General features: G+C 36.3%; 3 protein-coding genes across 4 annotated transcripts; all 3 read left to right on the forward strand.

The window, feature by feature from the left end:
• Nucleotides 1-33: 33 nt before the first annotated feature.
• On the forward strand, nt 34-3605 carry LOC136239922 (uncharacterized). The gene is made up of 8 exons (XM_066030668.1): nt 34-189; nt 347-457; nt 556-928; nt 1360-1639; nt 1908-2549; nt 2605-3004; nt 3055-3163; nt 3217-3605. Exons 2-8 carry the CDS (start codon nt 365-367, stop codon nt 3333-3335), a joined length of 2016 nt encoding a protein of 671 aa, XP_065886740.1. The 5' UTR covers nt 34-189; nt 347-364; the 3' UTR covers nt 3336-3605.
• A 140-nt stretch (nt 3606-3745) lies between these two features.
• On the forward strand, nt 3746-9769 carry LOC136239985 (uncharacterized). 2 transcript variants are annotated; one of them, XR_010693622.1, is made up of 4 exons: nt 3746-4292; nt 7859-7961; nt 8039-8110; nt 9562-9769. XR_010693622.1 is itself a non-coding variant. In XM_066030757.1 (3 exons), exons 1-3 carry the CDS (start codon nt 3906-3908, stop codon nt 9633-9635), a joined length of 564 nt encoding a protein of 187 aa, XP_065886829.1. In that variant the 5' UTR covers nt 3746-3905; the 3' UTR covers nt 9636-9769. The 2 variants fall into 2 exon arrangements, 1 of the variants encoding a protein (XP_065886829.1); XM_066030757.1 differs by lacking the exon at nt 8039-8110.
• Nucleotides 9770-18247: 8478 nt separating this feature from the next.
• LOC136251538 (uncharacterized) lies at nt 18248-19429 on the forward strand. The gene has a single exon (XM_066044012.1). The coding sequence runs from the start codon at nt 18311-18313 to the stop codon at nt 19334-19336; it is 1026 nt and encodes a 341-aa protein (XP_065900084.1). The 5' UTR covers nt 18248-18310; the 3' UTR covers nt 19337-19429.
• Nucleotides 19430-20566: the final 1137 nt, after the last annotated feature.

Consider the following 20566-nt stretch of genomic DNA (forward strand, 5'->3'; position numbering starts at 1 on the left):
ATTCCCTTGGACTTTCCCTTGGACTTTCCCTATACGTCATTTAAGTATAAGGGTAATTTTTCTGAGCCCTGATTCGGCATGAATCATGGCTATCGTGATAAGATCGATGTTTAATTTGTATTAAGTCAGCTGTTCGTTGCAATGATGCGTGATTGATAATTGTTTCACACTTTTGCTACACGTCTAACGGTGAGTGAATGATTTCATAGATTAACTAACTATATATATTTACACCATACACGTGTCGGTCTAAAATTATGTTTTCTGTTGTCGTTAACGTGTACATGTGTTCGCGTGTGTACATGTGTTCGCGTGTGTACATGTGTTCGCGTGTGTTTGCAAATAGGGGCTGTTTGTGGGAGTGATGGCGGGGTGTCCAGTTGTCGCGATGTCACCTCGAGCTCGACCTGCAGTTCACGAAGGTGTGGTGTATGTGATTGACAAGCAAGACCAAGGGGTAAGTACTAGCTGCAGTAGTATCATTGTAGCTATTTAGTCATACAGCTATGGCAGAACTCTGATTTGAAGACAGTTTTTTTTTGTCACATGTTATAGGCCCATGTGAAGTGGTACTTGAAGGCATACTGTATTGGTGCAGATGGCCAGCCAGCAAGACTGGTAATGTTCGAGAATCCCAAACATGCCAACAAGGGAAAACCTGTAATACGAGTCATACAATTCTCCAATGTGAAGAGCATATCATCATCTGACATCAACAAACATCATAAGAAGCTAATTGTTCTAGTTGTCTGTAATGAAGATGACTTTCTGTTCTATGTTAAATCAGAGGACGACCATGCGAAGTGGTTTGGATATTGCAATGTGTTGTTTACAATGCCAATGTATGTCATCCCTGAGATACCAAAACGTAATCTGGTTTCAAGAGAATGTACCAACAAATACAGCGATCCCAGCAAGTTTGGTGCTGGTAGGTACATATTATTATAATTATCTTAATTTTAATCCCTGCCTGCATTGTTGATTTACTTACCGCATCAATGATTTTGATACCGTTACTAGTAAAGGAATGTGAATTACTGTATCAATTCTGTTTAAAAATTAAAGGAAAACTCTTGAGTCACCTACCCTCATGCATTGTTATTTTGAACATTGGTATACATGAGAAACAATAAAAAATATGGCCTTTTCTATGCAGATTTTTTTTCTGCGCAGTACAGGCAGTAAGTTGCAGATTCTGAAAATCACAATTCCATTATCAATGTACTTGTGGGAGTATGATACGGATTCGGTTTACATAATATATTGTATGTATGTATGTAAGATGTTGCATATTGCATTGTACAATATTAGCAGAGCATTGTATTAAGTTCAGTTATGACAGACTTATTATTCTTATAGCCCACATATTTGTTGTTTACTTGATCAATGAGGGAGTAGCATCCATCCTTGGTTTATCTGGACTCCACATCATCACTATTAAAGAGAGTGATCGCACCTTTAATGTCTATGCTTATCATACAGAGAAGCATCTTGTAGCTTGGGACCATGACAAGATACGACGATCTGGTTGCATTGAATCATTAGTGTTCATAGAGCCTGGAAGAAAATGTCACGGAGGACCAGGACTATTGTTGATGTACTGCTCATCCCCTAGTAAACTTAGAGAATGTCTCCATAAGTAAGTCATGGCTATATAATCATTCATCTATTTGTAACTTTGAAGCTCTTGGGTGGCCTAAACTGTTTTGAATGATTTGCTGACATTTGCATTGTGATATTCCCCTTTGTGTGGTTACATGTGTGTGGGATAGTGCTTTTCAGATACAAAGTGTTATTTAAAATTTATATTAAAACACTTGTGGTGTGTGAAATGTGCATTTGTGTAAGTTTTCTATACATTCCATGCACATAAGGCTTCATCTAATTATTACTTAATCTTTTTTCAGTTTTATTCATGCTGGCTGGAACAGTTCCACAACCTTCACATCAGCAGAGTCTGTGTCTGTTGATCCTGATGTTAGTAGTACATATCTCACAAGTGGTGACAGTCGCCAATTGGTCCGTACTGATCAAACTGTACCTCCGACAGCAAGCCAAGGCTGGTACATGCCACCATCTACAAAACCAAAGGGAATTCCTACCAGTTGTGTCCATACAGACAAAATCACTCCTAGTATAGATAATTCAGTGTGTTCTTCAAGCAACTCCCAGCCACCTTCTCCTTCATGTGAAAAACTTTCTGCACCTAATCATGATAGCTTTAGCAATCAAGCAGAATTTCGTTTACGATCTGAGGTGATATCAAAATCACAAATCACTACATACAGACAGTCAGAGAGCTTTAGCAAACTAAAGAGTAAGAAACTGAATGGCAGAAGTCATGTCACTCAGCCATCTCAAAATGCTGGTGGTACAGAAACACAGGAACCACCACCTCTTCCACCAAAGCCAAAGAAATTTCCTTCAAGTGCTAGTGTGGCTCCACCATCAATGACTGATAGAACTACTAGTTATGACAGTTCTTGCTCCTCCTTGACAAGTGTGTATGAACATACCAACTGCTCTCAAAGTAAATTGCTTCCAAACAGGTCAGTTTAGTTTTTATTTCCTGATGTGTTTTACTATTGCTTTATCTTGTTATAGCCCTCATTCCCAATCCAGTGGCTCACAGGCTAGTTTGAAGGAGTCAGTTGAAGAAAGACTACTTCAGGAATGTGCAGTAATAATTACAAGAAAGCTTGATATTAGTACTATTCTATCCCATTTATTGCAATGTGGTCTCCTAACACGCAAAGATCAACAGTTTTTACTTAACCAGATGCGTACCGATGATGACAAAGTGTACTACTTGCTGTATAATTTGCCACGCAAAGCTGATGGATGGTTTGACAGGTTTTTGGAGTGCCTACGTGATTCACAGGAGGGTACTGGGCACAAAGATATTGCTGATACTCTTGAGGCTAAATTAAAAGAGGCTAGACATCAAAGCTCTTTGAATATCCCAACAACTGTACCGATACCAGTTACTAGTGACACAGATGAAGTATGTTTAAATTCACAGCACACATTAATATGTATTTATCAATTTTACAGCCTTATCCTGTGTTTGTTGAGTCTCAAAGTAACGATACTGTTGACATTGTGCAAGTGCTGCCATCAGATTCTGTTGAGTCTTTGATATCTAAAGCTCGTGACAAATTCAGTGAGTTAGATTTACAGTAAATGTTAGTGATATCACTACAATGTGTGTTTCAGATATTAGCTCAACTGAAGCATTGAGAGTGGAATTAAAAGAATCTCCATTGCATCTTGAGAAGTCTGTAGGAGAGTCACGTATCCACAGATATAGCTATATCGTTGTCCACAAGCTGTAAAATGCTGGTCATTTATGGCTTCCCATTATATTTAAATTGTCTTCTTTTGCTTACCATTTTAATTGCATAGCAGCTGATCTGTATCACTTTACAAGCTGTATATTTTGATTTTTCATCATCGTAACTAAATTATAAATCATTGTACATTATTTTTGTATTGTAATTGTAGCTATTAACTTATGGATTTTGTGTGGTTTGATGCCAGAATTTTAACACACTTTGTATAAACTTTGTTCACTACTGTAATTTACACTGTAGGTTTTAAGAAACGTGCAGCTAAACAATGTTTCGCCTCGCCAATTTGGCCTGACTTGTGCGGGCGGCGCTGAAACCTTATCCTACGTAACTATAGACTCTATATGCGGTGGGAAATTACCTGGGAATTCGAAACCATATAAGGCACATGACGAGTAGGCAATACCGGAAGTCTTCTTGTCACACGTTATTCTCGTGTTTTCAGTGTAACCTGACATGCTTTTTCGAAAAGCAACTAGCTAGGCGTCTGTGAGTGACGTCTTGTGTATGCAGCTACTTCGTGCAGTTTCGTCTTGAAGGTAATCCGTGATCAACATGGAGGAACTACAAATGAAAGTGCTTCAAATCTGTTCCCCAGCCATTAAGGACATGCTAGATATCAGTGCTATCGTGCCTCACCTGAATGCTAACAATCTACTGACGAAGGATAATGTTAAGATGTTAACGAACATGTCGAAGACTCAACAAGAGAAAACTGAATACCTTGTTTATATACTACCAAGGAAGAATAACGGATGGTTTGAGAAGTTTCTTCAGTGTTTAGAGCAGTCAGCTGAAGTTGCTGGACATACAGAGTTAGTGAAGGAGCTAACAGTCACACTGGATGATATGAAACAGATAAACAATTCAAAACAAAGTTTAGCTGGAGAGTGTGCAGCAGCTAATGAAGTAGCTATGCCACATGGGAGTGGCAGAGAAGAGGTACGTACAACATGTATTACAAACATTAAGGCTTGGTGTTTGCATCACAACACATACCATACAGAACTATTACTACAGCCATATAGCCTATGGGCATGACATAGTTTTCATGTAGATATTAGTAGCAGGTGGCTGCTGGCTGGCAAGCAGTTACAATTTTCAAGGGTTGTACCTTGTATAGTATGTATAGTAGCTGTATAGTATAGTATGTGAATTGTTAACTACGTAGCTACATCAATGTAGCTACAGTACATACGTACACTACAGCTGTTATTAGTTGCATGGTAAATATTATTACATAGTAGTCATACCTTAGTTGTGATTAATTGGTTAAATAGATAACTAACCATCTGATTAACCTAGTGAACTAAATTATAAACTCCAGTGGTCTTGAACTATGTGGTGTGTTGCTTGTTTGAGGGTCAGTGATAATGGAGCTATGTTAATGGTGGTTGTCCTGTAGCTAAAGTTGAAATTACCACTAGTAGACATTTATCACCTTATATCACAACTTATTTTTACCGAAGCATACAGGTAGTTTCTACAAAATTAGTGACATCATGTGCTCCTGTAGTAAACAGTTTAGATCACTATTGTGACATCATCTTGTTGACACAAAATGTTTTATATGCTAAATCGGCATAAACAAGAGTACAATGTCATTCAATACTTATGATCTCTTTATGTCTTTAAAAATTTAGCACCGTGCAGGATATCTAAGTCTAGTAATCGCATGCTGCATTAATGTGCGTGCGTCCTGCTGGAATATGCACTGTATAATGTATGTTGTGGTGGTTGTGTTACAGATGTGATATGCTATCTTCTGTGATTGTAGTACATGGTGGCTTAAGTAGTAGTCATCATGCCATTGGATGCTTGATATTAAAATGCTATGCTATTCTAGTTTGGAATTCTATGCCAATTAGTTTTACATAATAGTGTTCTTGTGAGCAAAGTTGGTTTTGGCACAATATATGCTCTAAACCATCTACTTGGTTATTGTGGTTTGTCAGAATTGTAGGAATTGATTCTTGCATTTCGATTATAGAACATTGCTGTATTACTGGTGGACGACACACAGGAGGAAGAACCTTAATTTGAAATAGTAACTGGTGATTGTGTAATGCTCATCCAAAGCAAACCTGTGACATGCTTACACTGCAATAGATAAGTTGTACACACATTCTGAAGATTTGAGAAGAAATGTTGTGCCAGACCAAGGATGAGACCCAGTAATTCACTGTACTTTGTAACTTGTATATGTTTGCTATCATGGTGCTTATTGAATAATACACGCCAATTCTGAAAAGTGGGTCTGGACTGGACAACATAGCATAGATTACTTGTTTTATTTGATACAAACATATTTGGCTATAGTGCTATGCAAGTCTTTCTTTTGATTACACAGCTATTTGCTTCAGTGACGTGGTTGTTACAGGTGGTATTTACATAATAAAGCGCTAGAACAAACAGCTAGCACAAACAGCTCAACATGCATACCCCAGGACATGAAATCCGTTAGTAAGTTGAGTAATCATACCACTCAGAATTCGTTATCACCGCCCTTGTTGGTTGGAAACATAAATAACAAATGGCCTTGCATATGCAAATCCTTTTGGTGTAGATACATATAATTTTTATCAAAAGTGCTATGAAAGAGAACAATTTTGATGTTGTGCTACTTCAGGTGCCCATGCAGCTAACTAACTCATCTGGAATTAACCAACTATGTAATTTATCAATAGGTTTTTGGTTTTGCTATAACTAGTACATAATTATTTTATTGTAATTTTGGATTCTTCAATGACGCTGCTATGGAAGCGCTTGTTAAACAAAACGCTTTTAGCAACATATTATGCACAGAAGTATCTTTTAAACTGTTTTATATTTTGACTATCGTGTTTTTCCACAAATTCTCTTGACAAAGCCTCAAAGCTGCTCTTAACTTTCATTCACATACGTAGGGGTCATGCCCCCTTTCCAACTCGAAGGGATAGGCTATTCCTGGTAGTCTACGATGCCTGCACTGTTCTTTTTCAGTTGTTAAATGCCTGTAAAACTCAAAGGGAAGGTAATTCATAAAGTCTGAGGAGAGTCGCCACACACGTATTTCAGACTGCTGAAAAGAAACCACCTCAGAGCAAAAGTTTACCTGTGTGGTAGTTTAATACAGACTTCATTTCACTTTTATTTCTTACGTGCAAGCTGCTTTTACCATTTGATGATTTTTTCACATGGGTGCGTACAGACAAACATAGGTAGATACACTGTAGGTAGGTACACACACAAACACACACATACACACACACACACCCACACTTTTCCAAAAACAATTCCAGTAAACCAAGCAAGGGCGGCCCCAGGAATTTTGGTGACTGGTTTCCAAACTTTTGCTATACACTAATTTAAATCTAGGGGGTATGGGGGCAAGATTTTCCAGAAATTGTGTAATTTGAAACTGAATCTAGTAGCAATATTGACAGTTTAAAATAGAATTATGTTGGGTATAATGTAGGCTGCTTAATTGTGCTTTCTTCTGGTATAATATCAGGTGCAGACTAAAGAGTTAAGGGAAAGAGTAAATTTGACATTTGAAGCATACAACAGACATGGATGTTGTTCTGGGGGTCTTGTGGCATGCTCCCAGGAAGATTTTCAGATTTTAACACTCTGTTATTAGATTTTGGACTATTTTTTACTGTGTTAGCACAGGTAAATATACTAGCTAGCTAGCTACTTACAGTTCTTAAGAGAAATACAAAATGTGGCTGTTCTATTGGAGTGGTAGACTGCTCTATTAGAGTATTTCGATCTGAACTTTTGTACCATTACAAATCACTGTAAAATATGATTTTGATCACCTGAATACTCTTGACCAGTTTCTGGAAACCTCAGAAACCCCCCTAGATCCGCCCCTACCAGGTATGCACCCACAGCCGGCCTTTGGGGGCTTGCCTGGTTTAAAAAGTACAGTAATCATGAGATACGACATAATTATATCATGATCTGTAGAGTTAGGTAAAGAAAGCATAATGGTATAATTATGGCTAAACAAGAAAAGTTGGGTAACAATGGGTCCCTGTATGCCAACCGAATAGCCCACAATGTTGCCAGAAACCAGCCATTAAACCTAGAATTGAATATCAAAGGAGCAAGTACGAACAGCGGAATTAGGAAACAAAAACACCAGTGAAGTAGTCAACTTCAGTGCACTGTTTGTACCTACCTATAGTAAAGATGGGTATATACTGAGCTATCTTTCATACTACGGTCAACTGCACTTTATATCAAGCTTTGTACCCAAGCCTAAGGAAAAGTAGGTGAGGAGAAACAATGGCACTTCCTCTTCCCCAGAGGATGGCTCTTGCCCCTCCTATGTTCTGCAGCTAAACTATTGCTTAATTGTGGTCGATGTTGGCAGTTATCACCAACTGTAACATGTTTGTCAGATTTGTTTCAGGTTTTTGTTTTTGGCTTTAGAACTTTTCTGTATTTAAAGTATAGCTTCAATTAGTTAGACAGTCAGTTTAATACTTATACCACTTCATTCTTCATTTATTTTACAGATATACACCATATTAGTGGAATCACATGAAAGTGATCACACCATCACTGTTAAATCATCAGAATGTGTTAGTACATTATTGGATAGAATCCGTGAACAACAAAGTAAACAACTGTTGTGTGTATTGTATACTAGTGTGAAGGAAAATTAGAAATTTTACATTAATTTTGTCAATGAGTAGGATCACAGAAATAAAAACAATGAAACAATGGAGATCACTTCTACACCTGCAGTGTCTAGTAGACATTCTTTGGTAAACTATTTCTAATACTTCCTTACAGTTGTTTGTTTTCTTTTTGTAACATGATTTATGACTGGTAAACCAATCAAATGAACAGAGGAAAGAATGGCTCCAAAGCATTTATAAGAATCATTTAAGTGACTGAATGTGTGCCATCAATTACTGAAAAGCAATGCGGCCATTCTACTTTGTTGTCAACTATGTTTTCGGTAATAGGTATAGCAACCCAGGGGGCAAAGGGGGCTGGAGCCCCCCTTGCGATTTTCTGATTGTAAATTGCAAAAGGATCAAGATACCCCAATAGAGCAGTAAATTACTCCAATAAAGCAATCACAGTATTCAGAGAAGCAGTGTAGCAAACTATGAAGTTGTAAATAAGGAATTTTATGTGCTTTGTCAGTGATAAAATGTATACTTGGTAGAGGGCAGCTATTTTTAGCAGGTATTGACCTTTTTATTTATTTATTATTATTTTGCTCTTCAACACCATGCCTAGAGCTCCCCTATCTAAAATATCTTGCTACGCCCATGTTCCCGGTTATAAAATGTTACAAATGAAGAACAGTGCAGTGCAATCAATTCAGTCAATTATATGTCTGAATGCATACCCTGACTATCAATAGACCATTTGCACATAAGGAGTAAGGAATGTGGTGGTTAAATAATTGCGATTGTACAACATCCAGTGTCCTTTAAAATGTTGAACCCTATGAGAATGGGAACTTGAACTATCATTAAAGATGAAATTGTAATCTTCAGGATGACCTAATTTTAGAAAACCGTCAATATACGCACATTTATCAAAACTTGTTTTATTGGTTCTTTGTTGTCTACAGGGACAGAGGAATGGATTGGCTAAGTTTCAGCTTCATAAGATAAGCAGTGTGGGAAATACAGCAGTAGACACCCGGACGAGTGAATAAATCAATATGTACAGAAGACATCAAGAAAATAATCTACAGGTGCTTACATAAACCATCATAACTTACTGATACAATGGCGTATGGAGTTGAATCTTTGCTCATTGTATTCGCCATGAATTTGTGCATCCACCAAGGTATAGTTTTTGCCAAAGATATTCTTCTGTGATCCGGAAGGAAGGCAAATTCATTGAAGAAAAATCGTCATAGATTGTTTTGTCACTGCAACGTAAACAAACATCTGTAACTCAGACACCCACCTGTGTATGAAGATGCAACACGGATTTTTGAACTCCCTATGAATAGGGGAACACGATGATACCCAGGATTTATCCACTGGAGTGTCAATTCACCAACCAGCAAGGCGATGCAAACTTGCGTAAATTTTTTTCTGAAGCTTGAATTTTTTACACATTGTTTTTGAATGTGCTTTATTACAAAAGTACTGTTGTGCGTATATTGACGGTTTTCTGAAATTAGGTCACATATAGTTTATGTGAATAGTATATTTGTACTGTAGCAATATTATGTGGTGTTCCATAGATATTGTTCATCCCATCAAGATCAATGTGATGGCTGGAGCAAACAGACTGCATGTACGCCATAATAGGCATTAACAGTGACTGTCTCATTTACTACTAGAATACTATCATTTTTTGTACGTTTTTATATGGTACACTTTTTAGTATGAATATAATATGCAATATGTATATGCAATTCTACATTTTACATATAAGAGAATGTTTACTCATGTCTTTTGCACTTACGATTCATTTTGCAATGTCCTTACAGTACCGTGAGTAGTACTATCAAATAACTGCTACATGTAGGGTAAATTGATAATAGCAATCACTTGTATTATATGTTGTATTTAGTCTTATAATTTGGATGGACAGATCAACTATAGTAGAGCAGTGACAGCATTTCTAAAGACAGCAAAGAGCTAAATGTACATATGCATACATACATTGACACAAGCAGACTTGTATTGCTGTGTTTTGTCTTATAATTTGGATGAGCAGGTCAGCCTCAATAGTAGCTTACGTACCTATTTTTTTTTACATATTATTAGTGTGGCCATATTCACGCAGAGTAAAGATTTACACATAACATAATTAAAGTGCGAATACAGCATAATTCATATACAAATACTGACTGTATTTATTCCGTCTATGTTATGGTGTTGGAACTAATAGTCCAAAAATTCTACCTAGGCTCAAGCAAAAATAGACCACAGCCCTAAATAGTGAATAACATTAGAGTCATTTATCGGATTTGAGGTTCGTTTTGTCTCGTTATAGGGAGTTTTTTAAATTAGTTGTTCCGATACTGAATAAATACGGGTTAGAATATGTAGTATTGGAACACTATTTTTGCTGTGCGAAGATGCCTTATAATTTCATGATCAGAAGATTAAATGTAATGCATTTATTACATATGCATATATACACACGTATGTATATTATGCCTGTATATGTAAGTATAAATGCCAATATAACCTACAATAATGCTTCATGAGAATCTTTTTCACATGCCTAACAAGTAAAGGTCAGTTTCTTTCTTCTGCATATAATCACACCTGATCAGAAAACCAAAATGAGAATAAGAAAGTCCATGTTCATAGGTGTACAGTAATGGTTCACACCACACACTACAGCTCCAGTACTAAATTGTGTATGCATTTACTTTATGTACATGTGTTAATGTGTATAGCTTTGTAATGGTTAAAATTCCTCATTAGTTACAGTACCAGATCATAGATATGACATTGTGTACATTCTAAATGATTATTCGGATATTCAGTTATTCAATTGGCTTGACATAATTATATTATTCAATCGATTAACACACCATTTGAATATTTGTTAGCACTTTAGTGGCTGTGATCAGATGGATGAAGAAGTTTGAGATTGTAAACAAAGTAACATATCCATATTAGAGTGAAAAATTCTATTTTAAAAATAGACCTCAGGCAGTCAGATCATACCATACTGCTCAACAAAGAATTCAGTGCTTATTCATGCTTAAAGAATAATCAAATAATTGGTCGTTTTCAACGCTTTGTTCACAACTATTCAAACAGTAAAAATTGCTATTTGTTCCAGCACTACTCTGTACCTGTTGTGATGTGGACATTCCAGTATAAGGTCTACCTACAAATAAGCACTGTATAAATATACATAAACCAGTAGGACTAGTATAGTACTGTAGTTATTGTGTACTGTTCACTACAGTCTATATACAGTACTGGTGGTGTTGGTAGTGTATTAGCAGTGATCCTCACTAAGGGCTATGGTACTGGTGGTGTTGGTAGTGTATTAGCAGTGATCCTCACTAAGGGCTATGGTACTGGTGATGTTGGTAGTGTATTAGCAGTGATCCTCACTAAGGGCTATGGTACTGGTGATGTTGGTAGTGTATTAGCAGTGATCCTCACTAAGGGCTATGGTACTGGTGGTGTTGGTAGTGTATTAGCAGTGATCCTCACTAAGGGCTATGGTGCTGGTGGTGTTGGTAGTGTATTAGCAGTGATCCTCACTAAGGGCTATTGGACCAGTGTTAAGATTATTACCTCTAGCCATATTATGTGTAATTATTCTTGCAAGTAGAGGTAAGTGTTTGCTAGTTGCCTTTCAAGCTCATCACAAAGCAAGAAACACTAAATATTTCACCATATAGCAGGTTATCAGCGAGTGACACAGCCATCATAAGTCTTCCAATGTCAGTACCATATTTTACTTACAGATTGCTTTTCACCATTACACAGTGTATGGGGATAGCAGTTAATTGTTTGTCAGTTACGTTGCATGTATTTGTAAACGTCAGCAGAAATATGTACTGCATATGAACTCATACTGATACACAGACAACTTTGGACCACACACAACCCCATCAGTGTTTACTGTGAAATGTGATTGGTAGTATTGTTGTTTTCTCAGTCCATTTCCAAGAATTTCTCTCTGACAGATACATGCTAACCATAAGAGCTACTAAGTATACTCATGTACCCATTGTGGGATGGATCTGATTGCTACAGTACAGTACTAGTTACCATGAGAGTTGAGTGAAAGCATTACAAGTGATATAGAAGCTAGAATAAATAATATATGTGGGTCTTTATTATCGTTTTCTAGTGGATCTCTGTTGACTGGAGCTAGTAATATATACTGTACTTGTAATGTGTTTCTAATCACCTTGTAACACAGAATTCTTTGCATGTTTACTTAGTTCTTTGTGTTATCACTGATTGTTGTTAATAAATAAAGGGGTACAGCAGAATACCTCACAGAATACACAGTAATGGGATAGTCATATGTACAGTGCCAGTTACCTGTCTAACTAATGAAATTCATACAACTGCTAATCAATATTTATATGATACAGTAATGCTGATTCTTTATGCAGCCCCTCGATTTTGTACTGCCCATGTAGGCCACTAATTGTACGTTACCGTTCAAAATACGTAAGTCCATAATTACCTCTATGCCAACATACCAATGGCACCCAAATACAAATTGTAGCTTGTTACATCACTTTGTGTGAATGCAATAACTGTTTGGAGTTAAAACATTTTAGAACAGAAGTCTTGCGAATCAGTGAAGGATATAAAAATTAAGAATACAGATCTCTCAATAAGGTTATGTACATCAAGTAAACAAATCCCTATTTCTATTCTGCTGATAGGGACTTGTGGGTTTATGCAATGTAACCACAATCCTTATTGATTTACTCCAGTAATCCTTCTTGCTTTTCATGGATTCTTCAACTGCATGTTGCAAGTTGTATATCTAAGAGGTAGTATATAAATGCATTGGTACACCCCCTGTATTAGTGCTGAAAGGATTATTCGGTTATTTGACCATTCGGTCAGTATGACACTATTCAGTTCGTTACCACACTATTCAAATAATCGTTAGCACTTTGTACACTGTATTCAGATGGAAAAGCCAGCCTTGAAACTTAAGATTGTGAATGAAGTGATGTGTCTATGCTGTAAAAATTCTATTTTAGAGAAGATAGAAATAGCCTTTAGGCTTTACCTTGCTCCCTCACAAAAGGTTTCAGTACTTATTCAATAGAAGTATAAGCTTAAAGAATAATCGAATATTCGGTCATTTTGTTCACAACTATTCGAATAGTAAAAATTGCTATTCGTTTCAGCACTAATTGGTATCCAGCAAGTTCTGGTCTATATAAGTATGAGGGCTGTTTACACAATGTGGCCATTAGACAACTATAATTCAAAACAGCAATAAACAAGACCAATACTCCACACAACTTTAGGCTTGTGTAAAAAGGAAATGGTCAATATATTATTATCCCAAGCTGGACAGTGGACACCTACAGTAAGTGCACTACTTTGGATGGCTTTAGACATATAGGTTATGTCAAACACATTATTATAAGTTGTAAAAATGCTTCATATTAATTAGTTCCCATTGTTTTCTACATGACTGTTGGTGTAGTTGCTAGGTGATAAGGTTGGTTTATGAATAATTTTCAAGTTGGGAATGGCTTGCATAATTGCACAAGTTGGACAGGAAAAGTTAAACAAACATTAAAAATGTCCTTTTGATATCCTGTGGTTAGAATGATGACCATTTTCAACGTTACTTTTACTTACTGTAGTCTACCACGTTGTCTTAGTGTGGCCAGTGGTTAGGTAGAGTTACATGATGTCCTATCTGGTGTGTGTACATAATTTTATGTTATGCTGCAGTGCTCTAAATTCAACTTATTATTCAAAAATAATTTTGCCTTAGTTTCCATGTTGTGATCAAACTTGTATTTTATGACAACGACTGTGGGCTTATGAGCAATTGCTTGTCAGAAGCAGTCATATTATTTAGCTAGAAGTAAATATGACTGTTAGAGTTACCTGACTGACAATCTCTAACCTGACTCTGTTCTTATTTTATTTTTTAACTACTGCCCATGCAGGCTGTATGTAGGTAGTCACATGTGTTAGAGGACTCACATGTATTAATTTAATTTCTGTTGTACAAAATTGTCATCATCTCATCATTGATGGTTTTCTCTCTATGATGATTACTTTAACAATGTAATCAGCTATAGTGTTGCACCGATAACCAAATTAGCTGATTATTTCGATAACCGATATTAAGCAACAGAATTAGCTGATACCGATAACCAATCTTATTTATACTAATAATACTCATTCTCATCACTATTAAATCACTCATATACATGAATGCTCATGGCTTCCCCATAGGAAATTTATGGTGAAAAATCTTTTGTCAGCCATAAATATTGTCAGACATTTGAAAAAAAAGATAATTATTGATATTTTAGCAGGTCAAGCAGTACTACAAATCACCAAGAATTTCTGTAATTCCATTCTTGACATTTTTGAGGGTTCAGCTCAACATGCACATACTATATAGTACGTTACATGAGTATAACAGTATCAACAAGTACATGGCTCTCTACATAATGATTAATTTTATGACACATTTAGTCTTTAATATATTGTAGCTAGCTAACAAGTATTGAAAGGAAGCTATATACACAGTGCTCTCTCAATTATCCAACCCCTAGGGACCAAAACATTGTGAGATAATTAAAAAGTTCAGATAATCAAAGTGTATTCATTTATACAGAGCCCTGTTCAACTACTCTAATAGAACATACATCTTTGACAAAATACCCAAATAGGACAGTCATTTCTACTGTTTGGATAACCAAAGTGTTGAAGGAGCACTGTATTAACTTGAACTTGTATTAGTGTTTTCAATTAACCTAAATGGCTGCTATTTGCTTTTTATTGTAAAAATTTGCTCAAGCGAAGATGTACAGCACTGCAAGATTCTACTAACAATCGTGCTGAAATTCCATACCATATAAAGTACCCTACCATCAACAATACTATCAATGAGAAGCCACCTCCACTGCAAACTGATCCAACTGTCCTGAAAGTCTTTAAATTACCCAGCACCATGATTGACTGTGACACTTCACTTTAGTAGTATAGTTAAACATTTGTTCAACAGATTTCTAAGGACTTCCAGGAGAGATTTTGGCATACCGGCTGTGCGTGAGATCATAGACATTTACATGTAAATTATGCTAATGTATACTGCATGGTTTTGTTCTGTATATATACTAGACTGAGTACAGTGAAGAAAGTAAGACCTCGATTATCTGAAGTGACTGTTCTATTAGAGTATTTCGTTATTGAGTGAACGTTCTATTAGAGTAAGTGTATGTTCTGTTAGTGCAGTTGAATAGAACTCTGAATGGGCTCATATAAATTCTGATAACTTATCTGAACACTTTTATGATTTAACTGGCGTGCAGGTGTTCAGATATTGGAGATCCTACTGTAGTAGTATAATGTGAACAAGTCAAATGAATTAATGACAAACATTAATGGCTAACAGCTATTTCTCCCCTTCAAGATATCATAGATGCTTGCAGCTAGGTCCTTTATGATATCCTAAAACCCAAAGACATGCATTATTACATTTTGTCTTTGTGTTACAATTTACAGATTGCAAAAATTCTATTGTGGTTGACCTGTTTTGGAATGTGGTATAGTTTGTGCTTACACATTGATGTTGTACAAGGGCCTCTACTTCACTAGAACTACTCATGACAACCAATAAGTAATAGAGCAACCAAAGTATTAAACCTGAACAATTACCTTACACTAAAGGATAAATCCATCATGGAATATATAGTCTACCCAGTATGGGATTTGTATTGACATCTAGCTTCTCGATTGATTACTCCAGTCTATATTGTTCTCTCTTAATATACTGCTACATTACAACAGCATTGACAATCAAGGATAACACTGCATGACTATTTTACACTACTGATTTCCTTTCCTTCACACTATCAAAGAACTCAATTTCACACAATACAGCACCATCCAAATCATTTCATCCTGCCTTTTTTCCAATGTTGAAAAAATGATATGTATTGAGTACTTATGTACATATATAAATCACAATTGTTGTATATAGTTAGTTAACATAATATGTACATAGTATAAGATTGCACCATTAGGGTTTTAGCCCCCTGGGAAAAACCAGCTGAGCTAACTGCCCAACATCTAATCTTAAATCTTACATCGTGAATGTAATAGATAGTGTTGTTTTAGTTAACTATAACTAAAACTAAAAGTACTTTTAGTAATTATAACTAAAACTAAATCTAAAACTAAAAAACAACAGAATAATTTACCAAAACTAAATCTAAAACTAAAAAGAATTGAAAAAGATAACTAAACCAACAGATTTTCTTATGCACAACTAAAACTATAACTAAAACTAAAAAGTTAAAACGACACAGACAATTAACCATACTAAATCTATAACTAAAATGAACCAAGAAGAATTACTATAACTAAAACTAAAAAACTAGCTATGACTATAACTAAAACTAAAACTAAAACTCCTCACTAAAACAATACCATGTTGCTCAGACCACTGTACGTATAAGTTAACATATGTTCTACAGGTGGAACGAAATACAGAATGACATTCTATATATTGCTGTACATGTACTTAGCATCCAAACATCAATAACTAAATGGTGGCTTAGTTAACTATAACTAAAAGATCTTCACAGATTAACTAAAACTAAAACAACACAGAGAATATAACCATAACTAAATCAATAACTAAAAGGAAATAAGAAAGATTACTATAACTAAAACTAAAATTATTGACGAAACTGGCCATGACTATAAAAGTCCTTACTAAAACAACACTGTCACTAGTAATTGAGCATGTATGACAAGAGAGGTGATCACAGAGTATCTGCACTTCACAAGTGCTTTCCTTGACTTTGTAATACAAATTACAGAATGTGGAATTATATCATTATTCTATTGTGGTTGACTGGTTATAGGATGTGGTTTAGTTTGTACTCACATGTCCAGTCTTTGCAGGCTCTGTCACATTTAATTGTAAGCGGTACTAACAGGGGCTTCAGTAAATCATAAGGATGGAATAATGGGTTGTTGGGGTGTTGTGATATTACTATCCACAACAGACAGAGTGAAACAACATGGTCATATAGTACACGTTCTTAGCATCTTCTGCATGTAGTTGTGGGTAGAATCTACTCATAATGCGAACAGATTATTTTCGTGCCTGCATTTTGGAGATGTTCATGCTAAAAAAAACATAGCACTAACCCATTGTCATATTAGCTGACCCAAGGGAAAAACCAGTTAATTGAATGGAGTAAACTATATATAGCTATACTATCCACAAATGGGAGATGGACCACCTCTTTACAAAGACCACACCTAGGTTGGCTCAAAAAAAACTAGGCACTTAAGGTTATCTCTTTAGTGAGACTCTATACTGTACAGTAGGAGACTGCATGAGGACTTATCTAGTGTACTACAGTTCACTTGCATGGACAAAGCTCTGTACAACCACTACATTTTGTATGACACATTGTTGGTGCACTGTACATGTAACATGGTGTAATCTCATGATTTCAGTGAAGTGTAAACCAATTATGTGAGATGACACTGACCTCATTATGATGTCAAAAAGTATACCATAGATTACCTGGAACCAACATAGTTGACATCAGCACTGCAATTAAACTGTCTTGTCCATAAGGTCATAAATTTCACCTTAGCTATGTTTGGGACCTGGTGATGTCATGATGTACGTATATGTGTTTAGGACCTAAGTAAATGCTTGACAGATTCATTGTTACATGTGGTCAGGTGATCTTTGTACAGAGATGGCCTTTGTAACCAGGTGGTCTTGAAGAGGTGACAACTAAATGAATAGCATGGAGTTTTAACCATTCACATTCTACACTCTTCATCCTCCATTTTCACTATTGCTTAGATGAGTGGAATCAGTAAACACATGTATGAATTTCATTTTCATATGAAGTCATTGTACCCTTTACCTGAACAAGGAGGGACTGTACTAATGTCTTGTCAAAAGTCACACTTTGGTATACAGATAAGGCTCAGTTCTGCACTGAAGTACTAGTAGCACTGTGCTTTAAAACACAACAAAAGTCCAAGCATGCATGTGCAAGGCACACACAAAGTGCTCAAATAGCTATCACCTTCAAATAACCTTTTAACTTATGTGTTAAAATTAATGTTGCTGAGCTAATAAGATATTCATAGTTTCTCTAACAAGTTCCCTATACATTAATTAAAAGTACAAAGTACAATTAGTATAGACTGGTGGGAAACGTGCAGTTGTATAATATAATTGAAGTGTCTTGTACTGTCAATACCACTTTATGCTGCAGTTATAGTGTGTACTGTTCACTATTTGTGATGATGTTGGTAGTTTATTACATTATAACAATGATCCTCACTAAGGAACTGGTGATGGCTACTGACCAGTGTAGTAAATACCGCTTTAAATCACCATTCTATCCTGGAGATTCTTGTGAGATGATCTATAGCAGCAATCCAGAGAGTCGCGACAGATCAGGATATTACTGGATCACTGTTGGGCCCACCAGGGTATATTGTGGAATGGCTTATACTGGATCATCTTGTGTGGACATCTACAACAATAATCCTGAAACTGGTGACAAGTCAGGATATTATCGTATTAATGACACTCAATGGACATATTGTAACATGACTGAGATAGCAAGTGCTATTGCTGTTGGTGACATTATCTTCACATGTGCTGGCATGGGCGGACAATGGAAAAGAATAGTCAACATTGATATCAGTGCAGGCAATGATTGTCCCAGTGGATGGCGTCAAGAGACTTATTCTGATGTTAGTTTCTGTCGTGTGGTCAGTGATGATTGGCGTACTTGCTCTTCTGCCAACTTCTCCACGAATGGAACAAGTTACCAGAGGGTGTGTGGTAGAGCAAGGGGATATCAGAAGGGAGAAACAGATAGCTTTAATGCATATCATAATCAAGGTCAAACAATTGATGGCTACTATGCTGATGGACTATTAATAACCTATGGAAATCCTCGTCAGCACATCTGGACCTATGTCTCTGGTGTGTTTGATGATAACGGAGCACGTTGTTGTAACTGTCCATGTTCTGTTGGTGGAGGACTGGCCCCTCCCTCCTTTGTGGGCACTAACTATTACTGCGAATCAGGAGCTATTACCACTTACAACATTTCAACCTATTACTTCAATGACCCATTGTGGGACAGATCTGATTGTTACAGTAGTACCAACTGTTGCACCAACCCTACTCAACCATGGTTCTACCGACAATTGAGTGAGAGCACTACTAGTGATATAGAAGCTAGAATATGTAGACAGAGTGCTTTTGCAAATGGATCTCCTTTGATTGATCAACTGGAACTCTACATTCAGTAGCATAATTATACTATATGTTTCTAATCACTTGAAACACAGAATTCTTTGTGTGTGTTAGTTCTTTGTTCTATTGTTGTTATTAATATTAATATGTTTGGATACAGTAATTACAGTATACCGTACGGAGGGAAACTTTGGAGGAAAAATTTGGCGAATCAAGCAAAATATCACTGTTGGCGAAATAAAATTTGGCGAATTGTTAGCAGAGCGCACGCCCTATTTAATTAATTAGATTACTAATTATTGTCTGAAGCGAGAACTGGGAGTGTCACGCCTCTTCAGCGGGAGTCATCAATAACTAAATATATAGACAGTAGATCTACACCCTCAGGAAGAGTGAATATTGTACTTAATATGGTAGGACTCGCTACTTGTCACACCCATTTCGAGGTAGGTTTGAGGATACCATGTGTACAGTAGCTAGCTACCTAGTAAGGTAGTCGAGGTAGGCTTGGCTCTTGCGTGATTCCTGGCACAGTAGCCTTTGGTGGAGTAGAAAATTGATTAGTTCGAGGCTTGGTTTGCTATTTTCTTGACCAGCAAAACATTTGGATGGGAAAATTTGGCGAATTCGTGGTCATTCGCCAAATTTTAACGGCGCCAAAGTTTCCCTCCATACGGTACTCTGCAGAACAGACTAATGGGACAGAGTACAGTGTTGGTTGCCTGTCTAACTAATGAAATTCATACAACTGCAAATCAATATTCATGATACAGCAATGCTGACAATAAGCTTTCTTTATTAGCCACCAGACTTTGTACTGCACACCTAGACCACTAATTGCAGCTACTGTTCAAAACAAGTGAACATACCAATGGTCACCCACATACACGTTACATCATATTGTGGTAATGCAATAACTGTTTGGAGTTTAAAAACATTTTAGAGCAAAAGACATGTGAGTCAGCTATGGACATAAAAATTAAGAATATAGATCACTGGAGTAACTCAATAAGGATAATTACATCAAGTAAACAAATCCCTACTTCTCTTCTGCTGATGGGGATGGTTTAATTATTCAATGTAACTGCAATCCTTTATTGACTTACTCCAGTGAACCCTTCTTGCTTTTAGTGGATTCTTCAGCGGTCTCTATTCTTTTTAAATATTGTATGTCTAGTTTATTTTACTTCAGTTTTTCAAAATCCACTTATGGATTAACTTGTTGGATATATAGTTTAGTTTCTACATGCAGTATTATAGTTACACAAGATGCTATACAGTAGCTA

The sequence above is a fragment of the Dysidea avara genome, chromosome 1 (assembly GCF_963678975.1).
Source record: "Dysidea avara chromosome 1, odDysAvar1.4, whole genome shotgun sequence".
Taxonomy (NCBI): Eukaryota; Metazoa; Porifera; class Demospongiae; order Dictyoceratida; family Dysideidae; genus Dysidea; species Dysidea avara.